The sequence below is a fragment of the Anabrus simplex genome, chromosome 1 (genome assembly GCF_040414725.1).
Source record: "Anabrus simplex isolate iqAnaSimp1 chromosome 1, ASM4041472v1, whole genome shotgun sequence".
In the NCBI taxonomy this organism is placed as follows: domain Eukaryota; kingdom Metazoa; phylum Arthropoda; class Insecta; order Orthoptera; family Tettigoniidae; genus Anabrus; species Anabrus simplex.
The window spans coordinates 640,993,204-641,017,634 of record NC_090265.1 but is presented as its reverse complement, the minus strand read 5'-3'; the positions used below and the strand labels follow the sequence as shown (position 1 = coordinate 641,017,634).

Below are 24,431 nucleotides of genomic sequence, written 5' to 3'. Positions count from 1 at the left end.
CCAGAATCCGAACGAGACTCGTGCACCGTGGCGTTCACGACGAGGGATTTATCCGAAGAATTACCCTCTGGGGTATGTTTCTTGAAATGTTGTGCCATCATGCTTTTTGACTTTGCTTTGCTTTGGACGGGTACCCATCCTTTTACAACTAGGGTTGTTAGCCCTAGAGGTTGCCTCAAGATGTTTTCTGGCTTCTGGTTATTTACCAATCTTCGCCATAACCCTGGCAAGGGACCAGTTTTATTTTCACGGTGGTATTTTATTTCCTTACTACCCTCTGACTCTGCTGGTGGCAGAGCCAGCGAGCTTCCCCAATTCCAATGGGACGCGCCCGATGGAGGTAACCGGTAATTCCCCACATGGGTATTATTATTATTATTACTACACTATTATTATTATTATTATTATTATTATTATTATTATTATTATTATTATTATTATTATATACATCTTTATAGCGTGTTACTTCTTTCAGCATTCAGTCTGCAAGCATCTGTGAATTCACTAACTGCCGCCACAATTCTCTATTTTTAACTAGTTCTGTGGCCTCATTTAGTTCTATACCTCATATCTTAAAATCGTTAGAAATTGAGTCTAACCACAGTCGTCTTGGTCTCCATCTACTTCTCTTACCCTCCATAACAGAGTCAATTACCGGGTGAGTTGACCATGCAGTTACGGGTGCACAGTTGTGAGCTTGCATCCAGGAGATGGTGGGTTTGAACCTCACTGTCGGTAGCCCTGAAGATGGTTTTCTGTGATTTCCCATTTTCATACCAGATAAATGCTGGGGCTGTTCCTTAATGAAGGCCACAGCCGCTTCCTTCCCACTTCTAGACTTTTCCTATCCCATCTCGTTGCCGTAAAACCTATCTGTGTCAGTGCAACAAAGCAAAAAAGAGTCCATTATTCTCCTACGTAACCTATCCTCCTCCATTTGTCTCACATGACCCCATCACCAAAGCCAGTTTATGCGTAAAGCTTCATCTATAGAGTTCATTCCTAATCCACCTTTATCCCCTGATTCCGAGTACCCTCCTGTCATCGTTCCACATGTTTGTACCAGCAATCATTCTTGCTACTTTCATGTCTGTTACTTCTAACTTACGAATAAAGTATGCCAAGTATACTCAGCTTTCACTCCCGTAAAGCAAAGTTGGTCTGAAAACAGACCGATGTAAAGATAGTTTTGTCCAGGAGCTGACTTTCTTCTTACAGATACTGCTGATTGCAACTGCAAGCTCACTGAATTATCTTTACTGAACCTTGATTAAATCTCACTATACTACCATCCTGGGAGAATACACATCCTAAATACTTGAAATTATCTACCTGTTCCAGCTTTGTATCCCCAATCTGACATTTAATTCTCTTGGATTTCTTACCTACTGACATCAATTTAGTCTTGGAAAGGTTAATTTTCATACCAAACTCATTGCACCTACTTTCAAGTTCCAAGATATTAGACTGCAAGCTTTTGGCACAATCTGCCATTAAGACCAAATCGCTAGCATAGGCCACCTAGCTGAATCTCTCCCTGTGACTTAATATCTTTCAGTAGATGATCCACGTTAACTATGAACAAAGAAGGTAAAATTTTGCAGCCTTGTCTAAACTCTGAACCAAGAACTCATTCTACCATAAATTCTCACTCCAGCCCAATTGTCACCATACACACCTTTCATTCATTTTTATAATCTACCCTTAATCCCATAGTCCCCCAGTACGGCAAACATTTTTTCTCTTGCTACTCTGTCATATGCCTTCTCTAGATCTCCGAAACACAAACACTGTTTATTCTTCTCATAGCATTTTTCAATTACCTGGTACATACTGAAAATCTGTTCCTGACAGCCACTCTGTGGTCTGAAACCACACTTGTTTTCATCTAACTTATTCTCAACCACTGATCGCACCCTCCTTTCCAAATTCTCCCACTGAATACCTTGCCAGGTATATTGACCAATGGGATACCTTGTTAGGTGTAGCAATCCTTCCCGTTCCCTTGCTTACAGATAGGTACAATTATGGCTTTCATCCAATCAGAAGGTACCTTGTTATATTATTACATATATAAAAGTATTCTTACCTCTTCTGTAACACCACATGCTCTCAAATACCAGAGTCCACAAAGCTGGTCAGACATTATGGACCGAGAGTTGGTATCACTGGAGGAATCAAAATTGTAATATTCACCTGCAACAATATTCAAACAATCAACTATCAATAATACATCCTAAATTTAAGAGTATACATTTTGGGAGACAATCTATTGAACCAAGGCATGAAATCTTATACAAAAGCAATGAATATTGGTTTACAAAAAATGCCAATTTATAGTAGAAAACTGGTAATTATGAAAGATTAAAAACAAATTTTCACTGCAACACTACAAGAACTGGTATTAAAATTCAATATTACAGCACACTATAAGAATGTTACATCAAGAGAGAAGACATAAAATATACAGATAAGCTTACAGATACTTGAAATAGTACTCATATTGCAAGTGATAAAAATAATTGTTATCCGTATTGAAGATACTGAATGTAGGATGCTAAAAGGTTTATTTTGTCACCTATTCAATACATACCCCACTGTCGGCAGCCCTGAAGATGGTTTTCCGTGGTTTCCCATTTCCACACCAGGCAAACGCTGGGGTTGTACCTTAAGGCCATGGCCGCTTCCTTCCCATTCCTAGGCCTTTCCTATCCCATCGTCGTTATAAGACCTATCTGTGTGGGTGCAACGCAAAAAAAAAAAAAAAAAAAAAAAAAAAAAAAAAAAAAAAAAAAAAAAAAAAAAAACCACAACAACAACCACATGGTAAAAGTATTCGTACACCATATCCAGTCCGAGACAATTGTTAGCTTTTTCAATACTTTGCCTTTATTATAGCCTGCAGTCATCGTGGGATGGAAGCAACTACGTTCCATTCTTACAGAATGGCAGTTTGGAAATCATTCCTGTCGGAGATAACCTTGATCGTAATTTTCTGTCCAATATCTCCCATACTTGCTCTATCAGATGTCGGGGGACTGAGGAGGTGTAGGAAGATGCTTTGGCACATTGTAAAGTATCCACATCTTTGTATTGTGGGTGGTTTGTTTTGGATCATTGTACTGCTTGAACATGAAATTATGTTCCAAAACAAGCTTCCTAGCACTGGGTATAAGATTCATTTTGAGCATCTTTTTGTAGCATTTGTGATCTATGGTTCCATCTATAAAACACAAATTTCCAACATCGGCAGCACTCATGGCCCCCCAGACAAGAACGAAGCCCCCTCCATGTTTGACTATAGGAGTGAGATTTCTGGGGTCCAGTATGAATACTTTTACATAATGTCAGACTCAACCTGTACAATCAATGATCTAGACCTCTTTATGCAAAGAAATGGGGCAAAAGACGTTCAGACATTACATCTCGTATATTAATATACAGTCCCCGTGCGTATCAATATATTTATCCAGAAACGCCATGAATATATAAATAGTCAGCATTTTCACGTGTATGAGTACTATGTAGGATGCTAAAAGGTTTATTTTGTCACCTATTCAATACATATAAACACTAAGTTGGGCTCGTCAGTTGGGACTTAGCACACCTCCCAAGACGCAAGGCTAGTGCACTAGCACACGAGGGCGAAACGTAGGCAGCCAAGAATGAGTTAGCTGGAAGATTTATAATGTCCAATTGCGGACCATTATATTGGTATTACTGGATACTGGTCACACTTAAGCGAGTACAGCTATCGACCTCGGTGTAATTCTTTAGAGGGAATGCGGTTGTCTTTTTTGTTTCAGAGGTACCTTCATATTGTAAGCAATTATTGATGATAATAAATAAGTAACATTCCAAACTATGCAATCCATGTTTTATTTATATTACGTTTCGATATTTACCCTTAAATCTATGCACATGTCCGTCCCGTTCTCGCATAATGTGATGTGTCAAAAACATATCAGATGTAAGGCCTTTCAGGCGTTTGCTCCACCAACCAGCGCCTCGTCTTAGGCCTGACACTAGACTCATCACAGTGGGATGTGTCAGACCCTACCCACTGACGCTGGGGCGTATGCAGGTGAACCCATCAGAAGCCCTTACAAGAGGCACAGTCCGACAACTGCATACGGGAGACAAATCTCCACAATGGAATCATTGCCCGCCTAGCAATTCCGAATGTGATGTGTACAAATACTTTTCTGAGTATCTGTAAATATTATTAAAATGGATAGCTGTTTGTCTCATGGCTCACCAGCACAGTCAGCCATTCACAACAGCTTCCGCATCACCCCAAGAGACATCAACAGTTCTGAGATCTTCCTTGAATGTTTAACGTCAAGTTCTTTAAAGTCAGCCTTGATTTCTTTTTGTTCCAAGCAATGTACACCACAGTGCTGTTTTATGATATTGATATGCAAGCATGCAGAGAATGTGGCCAGTAAGTTGCATGTGATGCTCATAATAGATGTGGATTGAGCTAGCTCACACATTCATTGAGCTAGCTCCTACACCCAACTGAGAGCTGTTCAAAAAAGTCACTTTGCTCGTCCATGTGCTATCTGGGCTCCCAGATAGGTGGGAGGAGCTGAGGTAGCATGAGATAATTTAGGTTTTATACAACAGATGACATCAGAATATCCACTCCAATAGAGTCATTGAACTCTAGGGAGAGAATGAATAGCTCTCATCAAATAATATGCACTGTTGGCAACATTATTAATAAAATGGAACAATAACAAAACAAATATCTGCAAAAATATTCTCACAGTAATGCACAATTAGACAAAAGAGTGACTGAATGGTTGGCTACATTTCTAGAAAATAGATCTCAGAGAATTAGAGTAGGTGACGCTTTATCTGACCCTGTATTAATTAAGAGGGGCATTCCTCCATTCCTCAACGCAGTATTATTGCACCTTTATGTTTCCTTATATATATATATAAATGATATGAGTAAAGAAGTGAAATCAGAGATAAGGCTTCTTGCAGATGATGCTATTCTGTATAGAGTAATAAATAAGTTACAAGATTGTGAGAAACTGCAAAATGCAAGTTGCTTTACGTCGCACCAACACAGATAGGTCCTATGGTGACGATGGGACAGGAAAGGGCTAGGAGTGGGAAGGAAGCGGCTATGGCCTTAAATAAGGTACAGCCCCAGCATTTGCCTGGTGTGAAAATGGAAAAGTACGGAAAACCATCTTCAGGGCTGCCGACAGTGGGGTTCGAACCCACTATCTCCCGAATACTGGATGCTGGCCGCACTTAAGCGACTGCAGCTATCGAGCTCGGTAAACTGCAAAATGACCTTGATAACATTGTGAGATGGACAGTAGGCAATGGTATGATGATAAACGGGGTTAAAGGTCTGGTTGCGAGTTTCACAAATAGGGAAAGTCCTCTCAGTTTTAATTACTGTGTCGATGGGGTGAAAGTTCCTTTTGGAGATCATTGTAAGTACCTAGGTGTTAATATAAGGAAAAATCTTCATTGGGGTAATCACATAAATACCGAGTGGGAGACGAATAAGTTTGAGTAATGTCTTTAAAAGTAGGAAAGATCACAATATGAAGATAAAGTTGGAATTCAAGAGGACAAATTGGGGCAAATATTCATTTATAGGACGGCGAGTTAGGGATTGGAATAACTTACAAAGGGAGATGTTCAATAAACTTCCAATTTCTTTGCAATAATTTAAGAAAAGGCTAGGAAAACCACAAATGGAGAATCTGCGGCCTGGGTGACTACCCTAAATGCAGATCAGCAGTGATTGAACATCTAATATTACTTTGGATATACCACACTCTCTCCTAAAATGCTGTCTTTCAAGACTAAATGCACTGTATAAAATGTTAGTATATGTAAGTTAAATTGACATTCCAAGCATTCCGTGCATATACACAATTGTATAGGTACTGTGACAGGAATTGTTTTCTAAAATTTACAGAGATGCATAATACCAAGAATACAAGTTTCACAGTGGTGAGTTTAAAATAATATACAGAGATAATTTAACCAAGTAGTAATTAAACAACCCTAAATATCTTCACATACAGAAAATAAGAAATTTTACAGTATTAAACGATTTTCCACAAATTGTTCTTTTCCCACAGTCAATTTTTCAAAGTCTGACAAATAAACATATTTTACCAAAACAAATTAACATATTTTACAATTATAACAATTTCAAACAAAATAAAACGATGCTATTTCTGTTTAGTGGTAGTATATTCTGTGCTCTGGATTGTGGCAATGATGTTTGTACACATTTTTCTATGTTAATCTCCGCTTCATGTCGTTTCAGTGGTGCTGACTGTGTGTTCGTTAGGAGGCCTGCATTCCATCTGTCTGTGGCGTCGACCCGCTGGACCTATACCAGGAGTTCTGGTCTGAGGAGCAATTTCCTATGACAGCAGGAGCACTCTCGTGGTTATCCCACGCACCCTGAATACAGATATGTACGTCGGTCTGGTGATTCGACCTGTTGTGCTGCCATTCATGAACTGCATTCCCAGGGGTGTTTTCCAACAGGATAATGCATGCCCCCATGTCGCTCTTGTAACCCAACGTGCTCTATAGTGTCGACATGCTGCCTTGGCCTGCTTGATTCTATCTGTCCCCAATCGAGCACGTATGGGACATCGTTGGACGACAACTCCAGCGTCATCCACAATTGGCAATATCCATCCCTGTATTGATTGACCAAGTGCAACAGGCATGGAACTCCATCCCAGAAGCTGATATCTGGCACCTGTACGAGACAATGCATACACATTTGCATGCTTGCATTGATCAGTCAGGCGACTACACTGGTTATTAATGGACCAGCATGGCACATTTGCGATGGCTTTTCTTGTGTGGATATTAATCTGAAGTCTTGTACCTTTAATCAATTAAATATGTTACTCCGACAAATATATTGCCAAAATTTCCATATTCTACATTCCTTTCATGGTGTTTGGATATATTTTCAGTCAGTGAATGTCATATATTTTTAAGATATTTAAAAAAATACCACCTGCTATACATCATAACCAGCAAATCCTATTCTAATAGAAGGGGTTAGGGCGAGTACCTGGCGCCTTAAAACTGGGACTACTCGGCTAAGGTATGGCAACCCTGACAGAAAAGTCTCTGGTCCTCCAGGTTCGGGGTTGCATATAGGGTTAACGGCTCTATTGCGTAAAAAAAAAAGATTGATATCAATATCTCACATTTGTCTCAGATTAATAAGAATGGATATCAAAATATGACGACCCTGTAATGGAAATTGGCTTTAAGAATAGGAACTTGGAATGTCAGAACCCTGTATAAACCTGGATCTTCCAAAATCCTCAGTCAACAGTTGGAGAAGTATAGAGTGGGAATTGCTGCAATTCAATGGTAATGGTAATGGTATCCAGGACATGGAGAAGTGTACACTTTTGAAGAGTGGTAAAGAAACTGGACCCCATGAATTTGGTACCGGTACTGCATTTTGTGTCCAAAATTCAGTAGTATCATCAGTGCTGTCCTTTGAACATGTGAACGAAAGACTATGCTATTTGAGGGTACATTCTAAATGGTTTAACATATCACTGGTGAACTACCATGCCCCCACAAATGACAAGGATGGTCATGTTAAAGACTCCTTTTATGAGGATTTGTTATAACTGTGGAATAAATTACCCAAACATGTCAAAATGATTTTGGGCGATTTCAATGTAAAAGTTGGAAAGGAAGAAATTTTTGTGGCAACAATAGGAAGGGAAAGTCTGCATGATGAAAGCAATGGTAATGCCATTAGACTAATCAATTGAGCTACATCCACAAACATGAATGTGCGGAGTACCACTGTCCCACATAAACAAATACATAAGGAAACATGGTATTCGTGTGACGTTAAGACTGCCAATCAGATAGATCATGTACTAATTGATAACAGGTATAGAAGCTCCATAACTGATATCAGAGCTTACAGAGGAGCTGAGATAGGATCTGATCACGATATGATAATTGCTTCCATTAAAATTAAGTTGAAAACCTCTGGTAAGACACAGACTGAAGAAAGATGCAAAGTTAACACTGAGAAACTGAAGCAGGAGGATGAAACATTGAAGTATAATGTGGAAATTTCAAGCAGATTTGATATTCTGGGAGAAGATCCTATAGAAGACATTGATGAAACAAATGACGAAGCTTGTGAACGAATGTGGAATTATGTGAAACATATCATGACAACAGTAGCAATGAAATTTGATACCAAAATGTGTTAGTAAGAAAAAGAAATGGTTTGATGAGGCATGTCAAGATGCAGTTAATGAAGTTTTTTTTTTTTGCTAGTTGCTTTACGTCGCACCGACACAGATAGGTCTTATGGCGACGATGGGACAGGGAAGGGCTAGGAGTGGGAAGGAAGCGGCCGTGGCCTTAATTAAGGTACAGCCCCAGCATTTGCCTGGTGTGAAAATGGGAAACCACGGAAAACCATTTTCAGGGCTGCCGACAGTGGGGTTCGAACCTACTATCTCCCGAATACTGAATACTGGCCGCAATTAAACGACTGCAGCTATCGAGCTCGGTAGTTAATGAAGTGGCAGTATAGCATAATAAGTGGCTGCAGTCTAATAAGAATGTAGATGTTGAGGAACTATACAGAGAAAAACAGAAAGAATGTAGAAAGAAAAAGTCTACCTGAGACAACAAACAGAATCAATCCAAGGTGACTACAGAAACAGGAACATCCACAAGATGTATGGAACTGTCCAACACAATTTAAAAAAAAAGGATTTCAATCAAGATCGAGTATTATGAGAGATAAGTCTGGAAATTTAATTACTGATCAGCACAAATTATTAAATTACTGTAAACAATACTTTGATTCCCTGCTGTATTTTGTATAGAAGGCTGTGAACTGACTGCTGATCTGTTTACATGCTGGCTCTATTTATAATCATTAGTGTGGTTTCTTACGATATTTTTACATCGTTACTGAGTTTCTTGTGACTTTAGAGAGATGTATTTCATGTTTTATAGAACGGTCTTCTGCTCGTTGCTTTTGAAAAAGTTATTATGTGATTTTATTTTGTAGGGCTTATTTTGTTTAGATCGATGCTACGAAACAACGAAGTTGAGGTTCGTAAAATTACTATTTTATAAGTTACTTGGTTCCCCTTACTGGTTTTTTCTTTTGGATTGCTTCGTTTCGAGGTTTTAATTCCATTTCTTTTTGAAAGTTCGTAGTTTTTTTGACTCTGTTTGAATTTTGAATGCTACTGAGCTGTCGCAAGCTAATTGTACACTGTGTAAAAGGAATTTTAAGAATATTACTGGTCTGCGTATACACTTATCAAAGTCGCATTGAGACAAATTAACCTCTGAAAATATAGTTTATCATGCTAGCCACACTGATTCATTACTGCCATCATTGACGTTAGACCCATCATCAACATCATCTTTGGACACAGGAGTCAATTCTAACCTGGGTAGATATCATCGCCCTAATTATAGAGAATCTGATTTAGAATCAGATGATAGTTTAAATTCTTCTGTCAATAATATATTTGAAACTATCAGCAACGGCGAGGAACACCGTAACCGTATATGGGAACAGAGTAATCCTGAATTGCAAGAACCTGATACTTGTCCGTATTGTGGTAAAACATTCGTTGTGTCAACATTCATATAGTTCGTGCTCATCCTGATATACACAGGCGAAACATTACTCAGCGATATGGGGTGCAGGATGATCACCCCGTCCTGTCAAAACTTATAATTCAGACGCGAATTCCGACGATGATAATTTGATGTTATGGGAACAACAGTTCTTAGAAATTAAAAATGGAGTTTAAGATGAGGAAAAATTTGACAGTGTAATAGAGAAGTTCACTGAATTTTTGCGTAGGGCAACATCTAAATGCAAAGGTCCTGAACATCCAGCGGTAAAATATTTCAGAGCTCGAAAAGCTAGGCAAATTGAATGTGAACCTTCAAAATATTCTACTTGTAGCAATCCTCAGCGCCGTGATAAACGGTTTTGGGATAAGAAATGAAATCAGTATAAATATGATCTGATTCAACATTATTACTATTATAGAAGAAAGAAGGTTGTTCAAAATATTATGACAAATACTGAAGGTAAACAATGTATACTTCCTGCTTCGGAAGTATTTGACTTCTATTCAAGTTCCATTGGGAAAGAAAATCCTGCTATTCTAAGTAACTACACTTCTTCTGATGATGAGGATAACGAATATGACTGTTCCGTGACAGACGAGGAGGTTCAACAAGCTATGAAGGGAATAAATATTGATACTGCTCTTGGCCCTGATCGAGTATTTCTTAAGGTCATAAAAGGAAATCAAATGTTCGAAAATCATCAGCATTATAGCAAATATAATGATAACCTGGGATTATGTTCCGTGAAGTTTTACAAGAGGTCGTACTATCCTGTTATTTAAATCAAGAGATCCAAATGTAATTAGTAACTGACGTCCAAGAATAATTTATTCTATTTTAAGAAGGATCGTCGAAAGAAGCCTGGAGAGAAAAATTAGGCCTTTCATTGACTTATCAACCCAGCAAAGAGGTTTTGTGTCTACACCAGGTACAGTCATAAATTCATCTTTGGTCAACAGTTGTCTTCAAGACGCGAAACTTAAAAAAAAAAAAAAGAATTGTTGCATCACTTTTCTAGATGTATTCAAAACGTTCGATAATATTGGTCATAAACATTTGGAATATGCACTAAATTTGACATCTGTTCCCAAGAAGCTAAAGTCTTTAATAATATCTCTTTTCAGGAATAATTCGATTCATGTGGAAATAGACGCGATCACTCGAACTAAGGAAATTCAAATTCATAGGGGAGTAGCTCAAGGATCGCCTCTATCGCCTCTTCTGTTTAATTTGGTAATTGATTTCATATTAAGAGAGTTAAACGACTTAGAACATGCTTCTCAATTCGGCTACAATCTTGTGCAAGATATCGACAACGTGGCAGCGCTAGGTTTTGCTGATGATATTGCGTTAATATCTAAAGATAAAACATCAGCAGCGCTTATGATTGACACAGCAAGCCAATGTCTTTCCAAAGTAGGGCTCACACTGAATACTTCTAAATCAAAAGCTATAGTTATTGAGAATGGGCAACTGATAAACGTTGTTATTAGGACTATCAGTGGACTTCGGGTGTCATCTATTGATAAGCAGGAAAACCTTAAATATTTGGGTGTTACATACAACAATGAAATAATATTAGATGAAAGGAACATTATAACTAAACTAAGTGATAATTTATCGATACTTGTAAACTCAATTTCTCTTAAACCAGATCAGAAAATTAACATTATAAATCAATACATTTGGCCGAGTTTGATTTATCCTTTACAGTGTGCACCCTTATCGAAACTCAGACGCGGGTTTTTAGACGATGTCGATAAATTAATCAGAAGTATAGTAAAGGAAATAATTGGTTTACCAATGGATTGTCCAGATTGTATGCTCTACAGCTCAAAAAAAGTTTGTGGATTGGGCATTATGAGAGCGTCATGGGACGCTTTCCTTCAACACATTAACATCTGTAACAGACTGGACTCTGTTGTTGACCCACTTCTGGTACAAACAAGAAATTTTCAACAAGAAATAAAGAGTAGTCTGAGAAGCCTTGGCTTCGATCCGATGAACAACCTAAGGTACAGACTCTTTGGAAGAAACTGAGAGATCAGCAGTTTGAAACATGGAAAAAACTACCACACCGTGGAAAAGGTGTCTCTCATTTTTCAGAATGAACACAATCAAACACCTGGATTACAACGAAGAAAGGACTTTCAACTTCCCAATGGACTAATGCCATTAAAATGAACTGCAATGTGATAGCAGTCCGAAGTGTTCCCGGCAGAAGCCAAGAAAATTGTTGCCGTCACTGCAACGAGATAGAAACCCACCCTCATGTTCTTGGTTTCTGTTCGAAAAGGGAACTACTGTATTGAGAAATAACAGGCACCATAGGGTCAGGAGCAGTATTGCAGAACTTCTCAAAAAATCTGGCAGATTTGAAGTCTTTGAAGAAGTGCACTGTATCTCCAGTGATGGATCCAGTAAACGCGCAGACATTGTCGCGATTGACAGGAAGAGAAACATCGGCGTTGTTATTGATCCAACAATAAGGTTTGAGAGTAACAGTTCATAGGCCAAAGAAGTTGATTCTGAAAAGAAGAGACACTACAAACCCTGTTTTAAATACTTTGAAGAAAAGTATCACATACCCGCCAGTTGCTGGGAAGTGATTGGTTTACTCTTCGGTGCGTGAGGACCTGTCACAAAATTTTCAAGAATTTCTTCCTTCATTTTGGTATTCCCGTTTCGTATCTAAAAGATATTTGTTTAGATGTTTTACGAGATTCTTTGGCAATGGTAAATCATCATTTGTACAGTATGTGTAAAGAAAAATAAAGTTTTCCTGATCGGGGATAGCTGTAGGGCTGCAACAGGGGAAATTCAAAATTTAAAAAAAATATAAGCTCATTTTATCCTAAGATAAATAGTGCGAAAATAGATAATAATTTGATGCTGTTACCGTAAGGTACCCCTTGTTCTAGGGCAGCTATCCCTTGTGGATTCTCTCTCTCTCTCTCTCTCTCTCTCTCTCTCTCTCTCTCTCTCTCTCTCTCGCGTTTAAAAAAAAAAGAATAAAACTTCAGGTAGTGACAACATTCCTGCTGAGCTTATTAAATGTGGTGAAGAAAGATTACATAAATACATATATAAGATCATTCTAAGGATATGGCACGATGAAGTTATTCCAAAAGAATGGCAGGAATCACTTATTGTCCTAATTAATAAAGGAGGGGAAAAGGAAGAACTTCAAAAATTAACGTGGTATATCTCTTGTAAACACGGCCTACAAAATTCTGTCTTTTATTCCTATACAGTGTTTAAAACCATTTGCTGAAAATGTTCGTAGTAACAGATCCACTACAGACAACATATTTGCAATTAAAACTATTAATGATAAGGAGTCGGTTCATTACCTCTTTATAGATTTCAAGGCATATGATTTAATCCATAGGGAAGGGCTGTGGAACATCATGATGGAGTTTAGCTTTCCCATAAAATTAATTAACAAGTGCAAACTGTGTATGGATGGTAATGTTAGCTGTGTTTTGCTCAAGGACAGAAAATCAAGTTCGTTCCAGAATAAAACTGGACTGAGACAAGGGGATGCACTATTTCCTCTTCTATTCAACAAGTGCACTGGAGAAAATTATCAGGAAATTAGCTCTTGTACCTGCTGGCATCATATTGGGGAGACAATATAAAGTCCTTGCATTTGCGGATTATACTGTTCTTATTGGCCGCAATGAATTAGAAATTAGGCAGTTATTTGTGGAACTAGAGGAAATGGCAGCAAAAATTGGCTTACGGGTAAATGATAAAGAGACACATTACATGGTTTTACAGAGGCCGAATCATAAGGAGGTTGACAGATTGCCTTTGAAGACTGGGAAATATGTATTTAAAAGAGTAGAGAAGTTTAAATTCCTTGGTGTATTAATCGAAGAGCAAAACCGAAGGCAACAGGAACACCAAGCTAGAATTAAGAATGCAAATAAGGCATTTTACTCTATGAGCCCTATATTAGCCTCTAAGTTTTTAACAAGGAATGCAAAAATGATTTTCTACAATACAATCATTCGACCAGTACTTCTGTATGGTTCAGAGACATGGAGTATAACTAAGAAAGAGCAGCAGCAGTTGCAAGTCTTTGAGAATAAAGTTTATATAAAAATATTTGGCCCATGGTTTGATGCTATCTCTCAAAGCTAGCAGAAAAGATCTAATTAAGTGATTTACACCATCTCTCAACAACACACTATAATGGGTGTGATAGAATCCAACAGATTGCACTGCGCTAGACATGTACTGAGAATAGAGGATAACAGAGCACCAGTAGATCTATACAAGGGATCTTTTAATGGGAAAATACCTTCAGGAAGACCCCGAAGCACCTGAAAGAAGATGATCAACAAGGTATGCCGGACCCTCCAAACTGATAACTGGAAAGAGCGGGTTCAAGATCAAAAAGGATGGAAGAGGATTGTGAGATTGGCAGGGGAACTTCGCATCCCTCAGAAGCCTACGGAGTGAGATTTTTTTAAATTCAGCACAGAGGGTTCTGATAGTCACTCAACATATTAGCAGTGTGAAGGTTAAGTAGGGTGAATAGTGGGAAAATTTTAAAATCTGTATGGTAATTTTTAAAAGCTATGCAAGGGTTCTTAATGAGCATTAATGTTATTGGCTTTATCTCCCAATAACTACTGTTACGGTTTTCGGAGACGGCAAGGTGCCAGAATTTAGTCCTGCAGGAGTTCCTTTACGTGCCAGTAAATCTACAGACACGAGGCTGATGTATTTGAGCACATTAAAATACCACCGAACTGAGTTAGGATCGAAACTACCAAGTTTGGGTCAGGAGGCCAGCGCCTCAACCATCTGAACCACTCAGTCTGGCTCAAATCAGCATTTAATGGTCTGCTTGTTATACCTGTAATTTTATTATTCAGGGTGTCCACAAATCCAGATTTTAAAATTCTCTGAAATTTCCCTGTTTTCCAGACATAAAAACCTTTTCTTCCCTGACAAAATGACTAAAAATAAAATTATAAAGGAAGTTTCCAGCTATGACAGTAATATTAAAATACATTTTGAAAACTTAACATGCAAAAAATAAATAAGCAATTAATGTGCATATTGCATATGTGCAATTTCAAAACTTGAAAGTTGAATTTAGTCTAATTAAATTCACATTTAAAAAAACTGAATACCATTACTGCTTCAGTGAATACATTTCTTAATCTATAGCCACCAACGACTGTCGACCTTCTGCCATCACCCTCCGCTTCAGCAACAAAGTGGCCTTTCTCTTATTTTTTTGCAAAGAATCTTCTACTTCCAATGCTTCACGTGTCTCCTTTAGAGTTTGAACATACAAAGCATGAGCATTCCTTGCAGCACGGAGCATGTTTTTATTAATGGAGATCTTTTCAATTGCACCAAGGTTTGAGTTAGCATCATATATTCTTCTTGTAGCATGTTCTCTACTATAATTTCTTTATTAACAGAAAAATGACGTTCAAGTGAAGCATTTCCATGAAACAATATTAGTAACATTTTGAGAAATGAAGCAAAATTTTCAGTTTTCAAATTTACTGTTGGTGAAACAGTGTGGGGCCAAAAGTGATCTAACCGTTCGTCTTAAGGAAACGAGGAATTCATTACTTATTTGAAAGTATCATTCTCACAAACAGAAGTGAACTCCCTTTGTATATGATTGGCTCCATTACCCGAGATCCATTTGTTTTTAACAAAGGCATTTAAAGCTATCCTTAGCCGTTTGCTGCTTAGAGGTTGCTTGGCTACACTTGGATCGAAACAAGAAATTCCTTTAGTCAGTTTACATGCCAGCGGTGACCGCTCCAGTAACTTCTTGCACAAAGCTACCATTCCTCTTAGACAATCTGTGCAAAACACTAATATATCTCCATCATTATTTTAATTCAGGAGTGCCACAAAGTGCTACTCTAGCAGCATAATCTATGTCAATTTTAGATGCAGGCAGAAGATTATCTTTATTGTCTAAATTAATATTGAGGACATTTTCTGAAGACTGCAGTGACTCAGACTTAACAAACCTTAACATGACATTTTTCATTGTTGCAATGAGAGATTCATACAGGAGTGGTGCAAATGGAAGATCTGTCTGAAACTGTTTTAGAAATGGTCCTAAATCTCCAACAACTGATAACAAAAATACTGTAACAACTTGGCCTTAAGAATCTTATCCTTAAGTGAATTTGATACTATTCTGAAGCTGTTACAGACAGTTTGGGATTTTCTTGTCTCTGGTTGTTCCTTTCACATTTTTGTCAACATCAGGTAGGATATCTATAGCACGTTCAATGACTTTTGAATGTTCAAGCCATCTTACAGTACAATATTTCAAAGGAAATACGTTTGAACCTGAATAATGTGTATAATCGGCACATCTTGCAGGAATGTAGCAAAACAAGAAGTGAAGACCATGAAGAAACTCTGCAATTTATATGAATTGTGCACAGCGTGCAACCATAAGATCCAATGTTCACCAAAATAGGAGCATCTGGATCAGCATTTAACAAATTACTGATATTCTGAAGGAAGTTAGAAATTTCATTATGTTCCATATTGAACTGGGATTACAGTAAATTGAAAATGTTAAGGATCCGCCTTTTCAATACAATGACTGACTATCAATGTGAGTTAGATCGCATGTCACTTTATGTGATCTAACTCACATCAATAAATTGTCATTGTATTGAAAAGGTGGATTATTAACATTTTCAATTTACTGTAATCCTGAAGGATTTTTTATTAACATTTGGACCATCTATTGACATTTGTAAGAGTATTTTTAGACTGAGTTGTTGCCGTGCTCGGGGAAAAAAAAATCTGAGGAGGAAGAGTGCCCAAGAAACACGGAATCAAAAAAAGGGCATACTTCATTAGTATCAGGATTGAAACAATGAACTACAAGATCCATTTGGCCCATCTGCGAAACTTTATCTAGAGACTCAAAACCAACGGTGAAATGTGTGCACTTACTAAACATCTCAAGAACTTGTTTTTGAAAATAGGGAGCCAAACCATGAGTGACTGTATATGCAAATTTTGTTCTGTGCAGTTGAACTTTTGAAGCTATTTCAGTCTGGAAACATTACTGGGAACAAACATACACTAGCTTCACTGGCACGTAAAGAATGAGGTTGCATGACAGTATGCATGCACCATATAATCTCAGCTTTGGTTACTTAATCTCTTGAAAGATAAATCTGTAGACATCTTGTCTTTGGTGAACCTTCTTTAATGATGATGATGATGATGATGATGATGAAGAAGAAGAAGAAGAAGAAATAATGGAGTCATATGTGATAAGAGTTCGTTGTGGTAGCTGTGGCAGGCAGAGGACAATTTGTGTTTGCGGCCAGTTTAAGTCTTTTGTTACTTCAATATCTGAATGTTCTTTTTTAAAATAACTTGAAAGGGATGATGAGAACTGGCTGAACTTGACACTACTAGCATGCTTCTTTCCTCCCATGTGATGTTTTAACGCCTGCTTCCGCATGTTGCTAAGAGAAAATGATGTTTTACATATTATGCAATATGCTGAAAATTTGTCCGAAAGCATGGGTTTCAACCATGTTCTGAAAGCATCATCAAGCAGCCACCTTTCATTAAACAAAGTTTTCCTTGGCTTTGATGAAAAAACAGTTAGCTGAAAAACGAAGTAAGATAAGGATATTGTAAATATTTTTAAATAGTCCTATACTCCGCACAGCTTTCTTCTAAACTGACAGTTCGCAAAACATGTGAGAATTGCTTTACCTATGCTGCCAACACTCTACTGCTTCGATAACAGCTGATGCAATATCACTGCAGCACACAGCCCTTGTAAAATGTAATACCGTAATACGAAAATCACACGCAAATCACAAGTGAAAACAAATTCACAAAACCTTCAAAGATAGTGTATGCACTTCTAACAATATGAGACACTAAAACAAGAATAGGTATATTATTATTAAGAATACTGTAAAAGAAATAAATTATACGCGGCTAATGACTGGCATAGGAAGGAGATTATGGCTGATCGAGACCATGGTGCCACGTTTGCTGAGTCACATTCTTGCCACTTGTCTTTCACGAACTATACTGGGGTACGGTACACAGACGAACTATATACTAACCAACACACGGATGTAAATAAAATTACATCTACACTGAACACCATTAAACTTATACCACACATGCCGAGCGAGGTAGCTTAATCATGTGGTGATGTAGACAATACAGTTAGTAGCCAGATTTTGAGATTGCACTCAAATTGATATGAATGGCAGCTTGGGATTGGCTGGATCAAGACTGAATACATATAAACAAACATACTTCACAAACTCAAAATCTCCTAACCAACAAACAACCTTCATCTCACAATGTGATATAACTTTATTTTAAATATTGTTCCGAATGCACAAAACTACACATGATATTACAAGCAACTAGTCACGCCTCGAAACTTCCGAGCCCCTCGCACGAAAGATAGGTTAGAAACTCAACATGGTGCGGCCCGAACGGTATCACAATGCATTACACATTTACACAAGGCTTACCTACGTCAGTGCATTTAATAATAATAATAATAATAATAATTACCTGAAGGAGTATTAAGTTTAAGTGAATTTCACACTTTCCTGCATTCAGTTAGTGTTTTTTGTTTGTTTTTAAATTTTATGAGGTTGTAACTATCACACATGTCATTACATAGTAAACAAACATTGGGTTGTGGAATTTTGTCTATATGCATATGTTGTTGTGGAAGCCATGTATTTAAGCGATTAGAATAACTAATTCATCAAGCTCGCCATTCCCCAACAACACAGAATATTCAATAGTAGTCTTCTTCATCCATTCCCTTTTCCAGATACTCTCTTGGGTAGTGTAGTGTACCAAAGCCCTCCACCTTACTCGATCTTTCCACCACTCCTCTTCTAGTACTTTATTGATGTCGACTCCTCTATTTGCAATACAGTCCAAAACAGAGCTCCTCCATCTCATTCTAGGCCGTCCCCTAGGCCTCTTTGCAATCTCTGTATCCATGAATTATTTCTTTGGTATTCTCTCTCCTGGCATTCTCATCACGCGTCCAAACTATTTTAGCTTTGCTATATCTATTTCTTCTTGAAGTTTACACACTCCCACGCCTCTCCTTATTTCCTAATTTCGTATTCTACCTCGTCTTGTCTTTCCTTGTATGCTCCTCAAGAACCTCATTTCAGCTGCTTGTATCTTACTTTGGTTCCGCTTAGTCGATGTCCAGGCTGCTGAAGCATAGGTCAGTATAGGTTTATAATAGGATGAGCATAAAACCTTTTTGCACTTCACTGGCACATCTTTGTTCCATACAATGTGTTTCACACACTGGTAGAAACTTGCATACTGCTGTATTAAATAAATTTCTCCATCCAAATTTCCATCTTGTGACATCATGCTGCCCAAATATTTAATATTTTTCACTACTTCAAGAGGTTCATTTCCTATTTTTATCACTCCCCTGGATTTTCTGTTACCTCTCGTCATGACCAAAGTCTTGCTTTTTGCAGTACTAATCTTAATTCCCAAATTTCTTATCTCCTCATTCCATAAATCAACTTGTGTCTGTACTTTTTGTTCACTATCTCCTGAAACTACAATGTCATCAGCATAGAGCATAGACTTTACTTGCTCATCATCATCTTCTCCTTGATATTATGCAGAATTCTATCCATGATGATAATGAAGAATAAGGGAGACAATACACTTCCCCTGTCTTAAGCCTGTCTCAATTCTGAACCATTCAGTTTGACCTACTTTGGTTCTAACACAGCTTTTGCAATTTTGATACAATGCTATTACCATCTGTGTTGTGTCATTCCCAATCTGTGCCTCTATCAATGTTTTCCAGATTCCTTGCAACACTGTCATATGCCTTTTCAATATCTAGAAACGTTACTACCATATCCTTTCCATATTCCGAATACCTTTCCATCATCTGACGCAATGTAAATATTGGGTCAAATGGACCTGCCTCTTCTGAATCCATACTGGTGTTCTGCCAATTTTCCCTCTACTCTGTCTCTTATTCATTTATCCAAGATTCTTTCAAGGATCTTAGCTGTATGAGGTAACAGTGTCACTCCTTTGTAATTTTCACATTTCTTCCTGTCTCCTTTTTTAAAAATTGGTAAAATGACCCCTATCGTCATCTCTGTTGGAACAGTCTTTTCTCTCCATATCACTCTGAAGAGCCTATACAATCACTGTAGGCCAACTGCTCCTGCTGCTATTATCATTTCTATGGTGACCTTGTCAATTCCAACGGCCTTGCCTCGTTTCATTCTTTTAGAGGCCCACTCAATCTCTGCCATGGACACTTCATTATCCTTATCTTCCATCTGCACTAAATCTGGTTTTTCGATTTTTCCTTGTACTGAGGTATTTGGCACGTTGTAAAGCTGTTCAAAGTTTCTTCCCCACCTCTGCAATATATCCTGCTTCTGTGTCATCATTTTTAGGTTGTATCTATTTGCAGAGATTCAGTGAATTTTTGCCAGCATTTCTTTTTCTCTTCTTGAACCACCTTGAAGCACTCCTTGCAGCGCCTGTATTCTGTTTTGCATTCTGTTGTTCTGTTTTTCAGCCATCTTTTCCAAGCTTGTTTCTTCCGTTTAACTATATCTTTTACCCTGTCACTCCACCAGGGCGTTTCTTGATCTTTTCCTGATATTCTTCCACAGGTCTTTTATGCAGACTCCACCATGACTGTTTTAAAATACGCCCATTCTTCTTCGACCCTTCCGATGTCTTCCTTAGGTATACTTGTTTTAATGTGTGTCTGGAACTCTTCGTTTATTTCCTTCTCCTGCAATTTCCACACCCTCAGCTTTCTCTGCCTAATCTCAGCTATCTTTTGTATCTTTCCCATCTTTAACTTAAGTATCACAACTCTGTGATCTCCTTCAAAAGATTAACTTGGGATGGCTGTTACATCTACCAACATTTCCGTTACCTTTCTCGACCAAAATGTAATCTATTAGAGTTTTGATTTTGTTATCCCAGCTATATCTTGTTATATTCTGACTGTTTTTCTTTCGAAACCATGTGTTACCAATGATCAGCTCATTTCTTTTACAAAAGTCTACCAAAATATCTCCAGCCTTGTTTCTCTTCCCATATCCAAATGGTCCTATAGTCTCTTCATCTCCTTTTCTTTCCTGACCTACTTGTGCATTCTTGTCTCCTATGATCACAACTTGTTTGTCCTGTACACGGTCTTCCAGATATTCCTCTAGATTCGTATCTGTATTTCCTGTTTGTGGAGCATCCCCTTGAATCGTGTTTGGAACACCAGTTTCAAGTCTCAATTTGACCTTAATCAACCAGTCGCTTTTGTTTTCCACCAATTCTAGGTATTCCTTTAGGTCTTTTCTAATTATGAGACCTACACCATTTTTGGCTAATCTTCCTTCACTATAGTATAAGGTGTATCCTTTCTTTAGTTTCCCCTCACCTTTTTCTTTCCATTTTATCTCACTGATTCCTAGCAATTTCTTCCACTTTCCCTGTTAATGTCACTATCTTGATGTATTTGGTTCCTGGTCGCCCACTTCTCACATTTCTCTCAGCATCAAAAGAATTGCACATCGCTTGTGGGGAACGCCCTAGCATTTTCCGAGGCTTCAGTACACTTATCATATAGCCTTCTATTACGATGGGTGCACTGCTCCCAAAAGCATTTTAGAGCTACTGCCAGGTGAAACTTGTAGGTCGCTCCTAACATGGAGAACAGATGCCTTTAGTAGCCGCTCCCCTGGAGTACAGACGCTACAGATTATATGGGGTTTCATTGGCATTTCCTCCACTGAGGGCCCATTTCCCTTCAATAAGGACTCCTCCATCCTTAGCCGTTGGTCCTAATACTGGGTCGGGCTATTTACTACCGCCCAACACTCTGCGTGGAGACACTGGCTGTATAGTTTTCTCCATTACCATAGCAGATTTAACTGGGCAGACAGTAGAATATTCAATAGTAAGCAGATCAAAACACTGAAAATTCGATCGATCAATCGATAGATCATATAGCTATTGATGTTATCGGTTACTTCACATTTGAGATCACACTTTTTTTATTTTTTTATTATTATTTACATTTTATGGCCTTCATTGGACCACTCTAGCCAAGTTTATACAAAGAATTTTTCAGTTTCCTGTCAGCCCAGTACTTCTTCATTCTCTCTGATCTTATCCTTATTTCTTCATTGGAAATCACCCTTCCTACTGTCTGTTTGTTGATTCTGATTTGCAGTCTGGTTTGTTTGTCTGTGGGATTCTTGATTTTGTCAGTTTTGTTTCTTAGGTCTTCCACTGTAATTTGTAGTTCATCCATATCTTCCTTGATTCCTGTAATCCGCTTAATGTTGCACTTACTATTCCATAATTTTTCTATTATTCTCTGATGATCCTGTTCTCTGGTGTCCTGATTAGATGTCCAAAAAATGAAATGTGTTTCTTCCTGATTGTGCTCATTACTGGTTCTATTTCCTTGTAGACTGTTCCATTAGAAGCTACTCTCCAGTGTCCATCTTTTTGGTGGAACTTGGCTGGGGGAGGGAGGAGGAGAGGCACTGTTAGTAGGGGAAGGGGGAACTGCTCCACCTATACACAGAATGGAAGGAAGAGGTGTTCGTTCGCTTCTGAGGAAGTAACTTCAAAACTACTACAGTAATTTATCGTGATGTTAAAAATGACTGTGTCTGTTCGTATAATGAGTTTTTATTCTCTTGTATAGTATAGTATAGTATAGTATAGTATAGTATAGTACAGTATTTATTTATTTAAACGTAACAGGCAATTAGCCCCAATACATGTTTACACAGCCCCTTTCCATGCACAGACAACTAACAACCAAAAGAAAAGAAACACTAGACTCCTTGGGTATGCCATGGGGCCCGTCAGATACTCCGGAAACGTCATCCTCAGTCCCCCATGCCACGTCCATCGTCTCCGTTTAATATTAAGAAACAAAATAAATAATAAATAAATAAAATATAATAATATCAATAATATAAGCTACCTACTACTACTGTCCGGCCGCACCATTGCCCCTGGTGAGAAAAGGGTTTTCCATACGGGGTGGACACCCTGTTATTGTTACCTTTTTCTGAATTAGAGAGAAAAGAAGAAAAGAGGTTATAAATAAAGTTTACAGATAAAGATGTAAAGGAGAAGTGTATCATATAATTCTCCGGTAAGGCCCCTATTAGCCTCAATGCACACAGAGAAGACGTGGCTCGGACATCGGACAGTGACATGGATATATTTTAAGTCCCTTTCATGTAAACAAATGCGTCAACGCACACAGCTGTGACAGGTCATGGGCATGCCACTATGAAGCCAGCGCCACATTCTCTTCTAGTCTCGAGTGGCCCTAGAAAGTGACACATGGCATATGACTTCAGTGATAAATGGAGTGCAAGCTATAAAATATCACAAAAAAGCGTGACGATTTGGAATTTAATATTCAATTTTGTGAAGAGATCGAAAAGTATCCAACAATATATGACTTCAATCACTCAGATTATTGTAACTGGAGTGTACAGCACAAAGCATGGAAAACGATCCTAAGGAAATCAATCGTTGAATATTTCATACTTAGTTCCCTTTTTCAGCCAAAAAAGGTGCACCCAACACTCTCTGTCTTTGAATATTTGCGAGTTGTTTGAAGAAGACATTATGAAGTGTCGCTCGAGTTTTTGATTTCTGTATGCTTTACTCGTGTCACATCCTCACCATGTCCGCGCCACTTCTCCACCTGTCGTTCGAGTCAGTCTTCTCTGTGTGCATTGCGCCTTACAGTATGGTTCCAGTGTATCAGACCTTCAGCAGGATTACTTAATTCAAGAACTGGAAAATATCCAAAGGAAAGTAGCATGATTTGTTCTTGGTGATTTCCAATACAAAGAGTAGTGTTACAAAAATGTTGCAAACTTTGGACTGGGAAGACTGCTTGACTAAGCAGCGTGTTCTGAACTGTCTGCAGAGAGAGATGGTGTGAAATGACATTAGTAGACAAATAAGCTTGAATGAAGTTTTTAAAATTAGGAATACCACCTGGTCACCCTGGTATTCCTGGCATGGCTAATGTAGGTATAGTTAGTTATCTCTTTAGGTCATGAGTGTCAATGAACTTTCACAGAGGAAATGATTAATGTCTAGAAAATTGATATTTGGAGCTGCAGCAGTAGTAATTCTGTTAAGTCTTCAGCCCAGAAGCTGGGTGGATCCTCAAAAACGTTCCACCAAAGGTTATGTGGTTATAGGGAAACCATAAATACCTACGGCAGGGCCATACTAAGCCATACAAGGAATGATGAGTGAGGCAGTTTGCCACTGTGTTCCTCACAGTACATTTGGTCATACACTTTCTACAGGATTTATTTCATTAGTAATTTAATATATTTTGCACTTTTTATGCATGAAATCTGCATTTGTAAAATATATTTAAATTACTTTAGTTTTTTGTTCATAAGCAGTATTTATAGTACCTATGGGATCATTGGGGATAAAAAGGTCTTGCCAGATTGGTTATGGCAATACTGAACAAGTTATAGTTCATGAACTAGGATATACATGTCCACATATATTACCTAATTTGTATTGAGCTGACAATGAATTTTATAACTCCTCCTCATGATCAGTCACTTACCATTTATTTGCTCATCAATGGGTGTAACTACTTACAGATAAAATCCCCACCTTTTCTATCAGCGTGAAGATTATTAGTTCTTATAAAATTTTGTATCTGATGGAAT

General features: G+C 38.0%; 1 protein-coding gene across 2 annotated transcripts in view; it reads right to left on the bottom strand.

Moving 5' to 3' along the window:
- LOC136857245 (non-lysosomal glucosylceramidase) overlaps positions 1-24,431 on the bottom strand; it is a 203,154-nt gene that overhangs the window by 23,627 nt on the left and 155,096 nt on the right. For both annotated transcript variants that reach the window (XM_067135737.2, XM_067135738.2), the window contains one exon: positions 2,090-2,196. In XM_067135737.2, the coding sequence (XP_066991838.2) occupies positions 2,090-2,196 (107 nt within the window). The remainder of the gene's footprint in view (positions 1-2,089; positions 2,197-24,431) is intronic.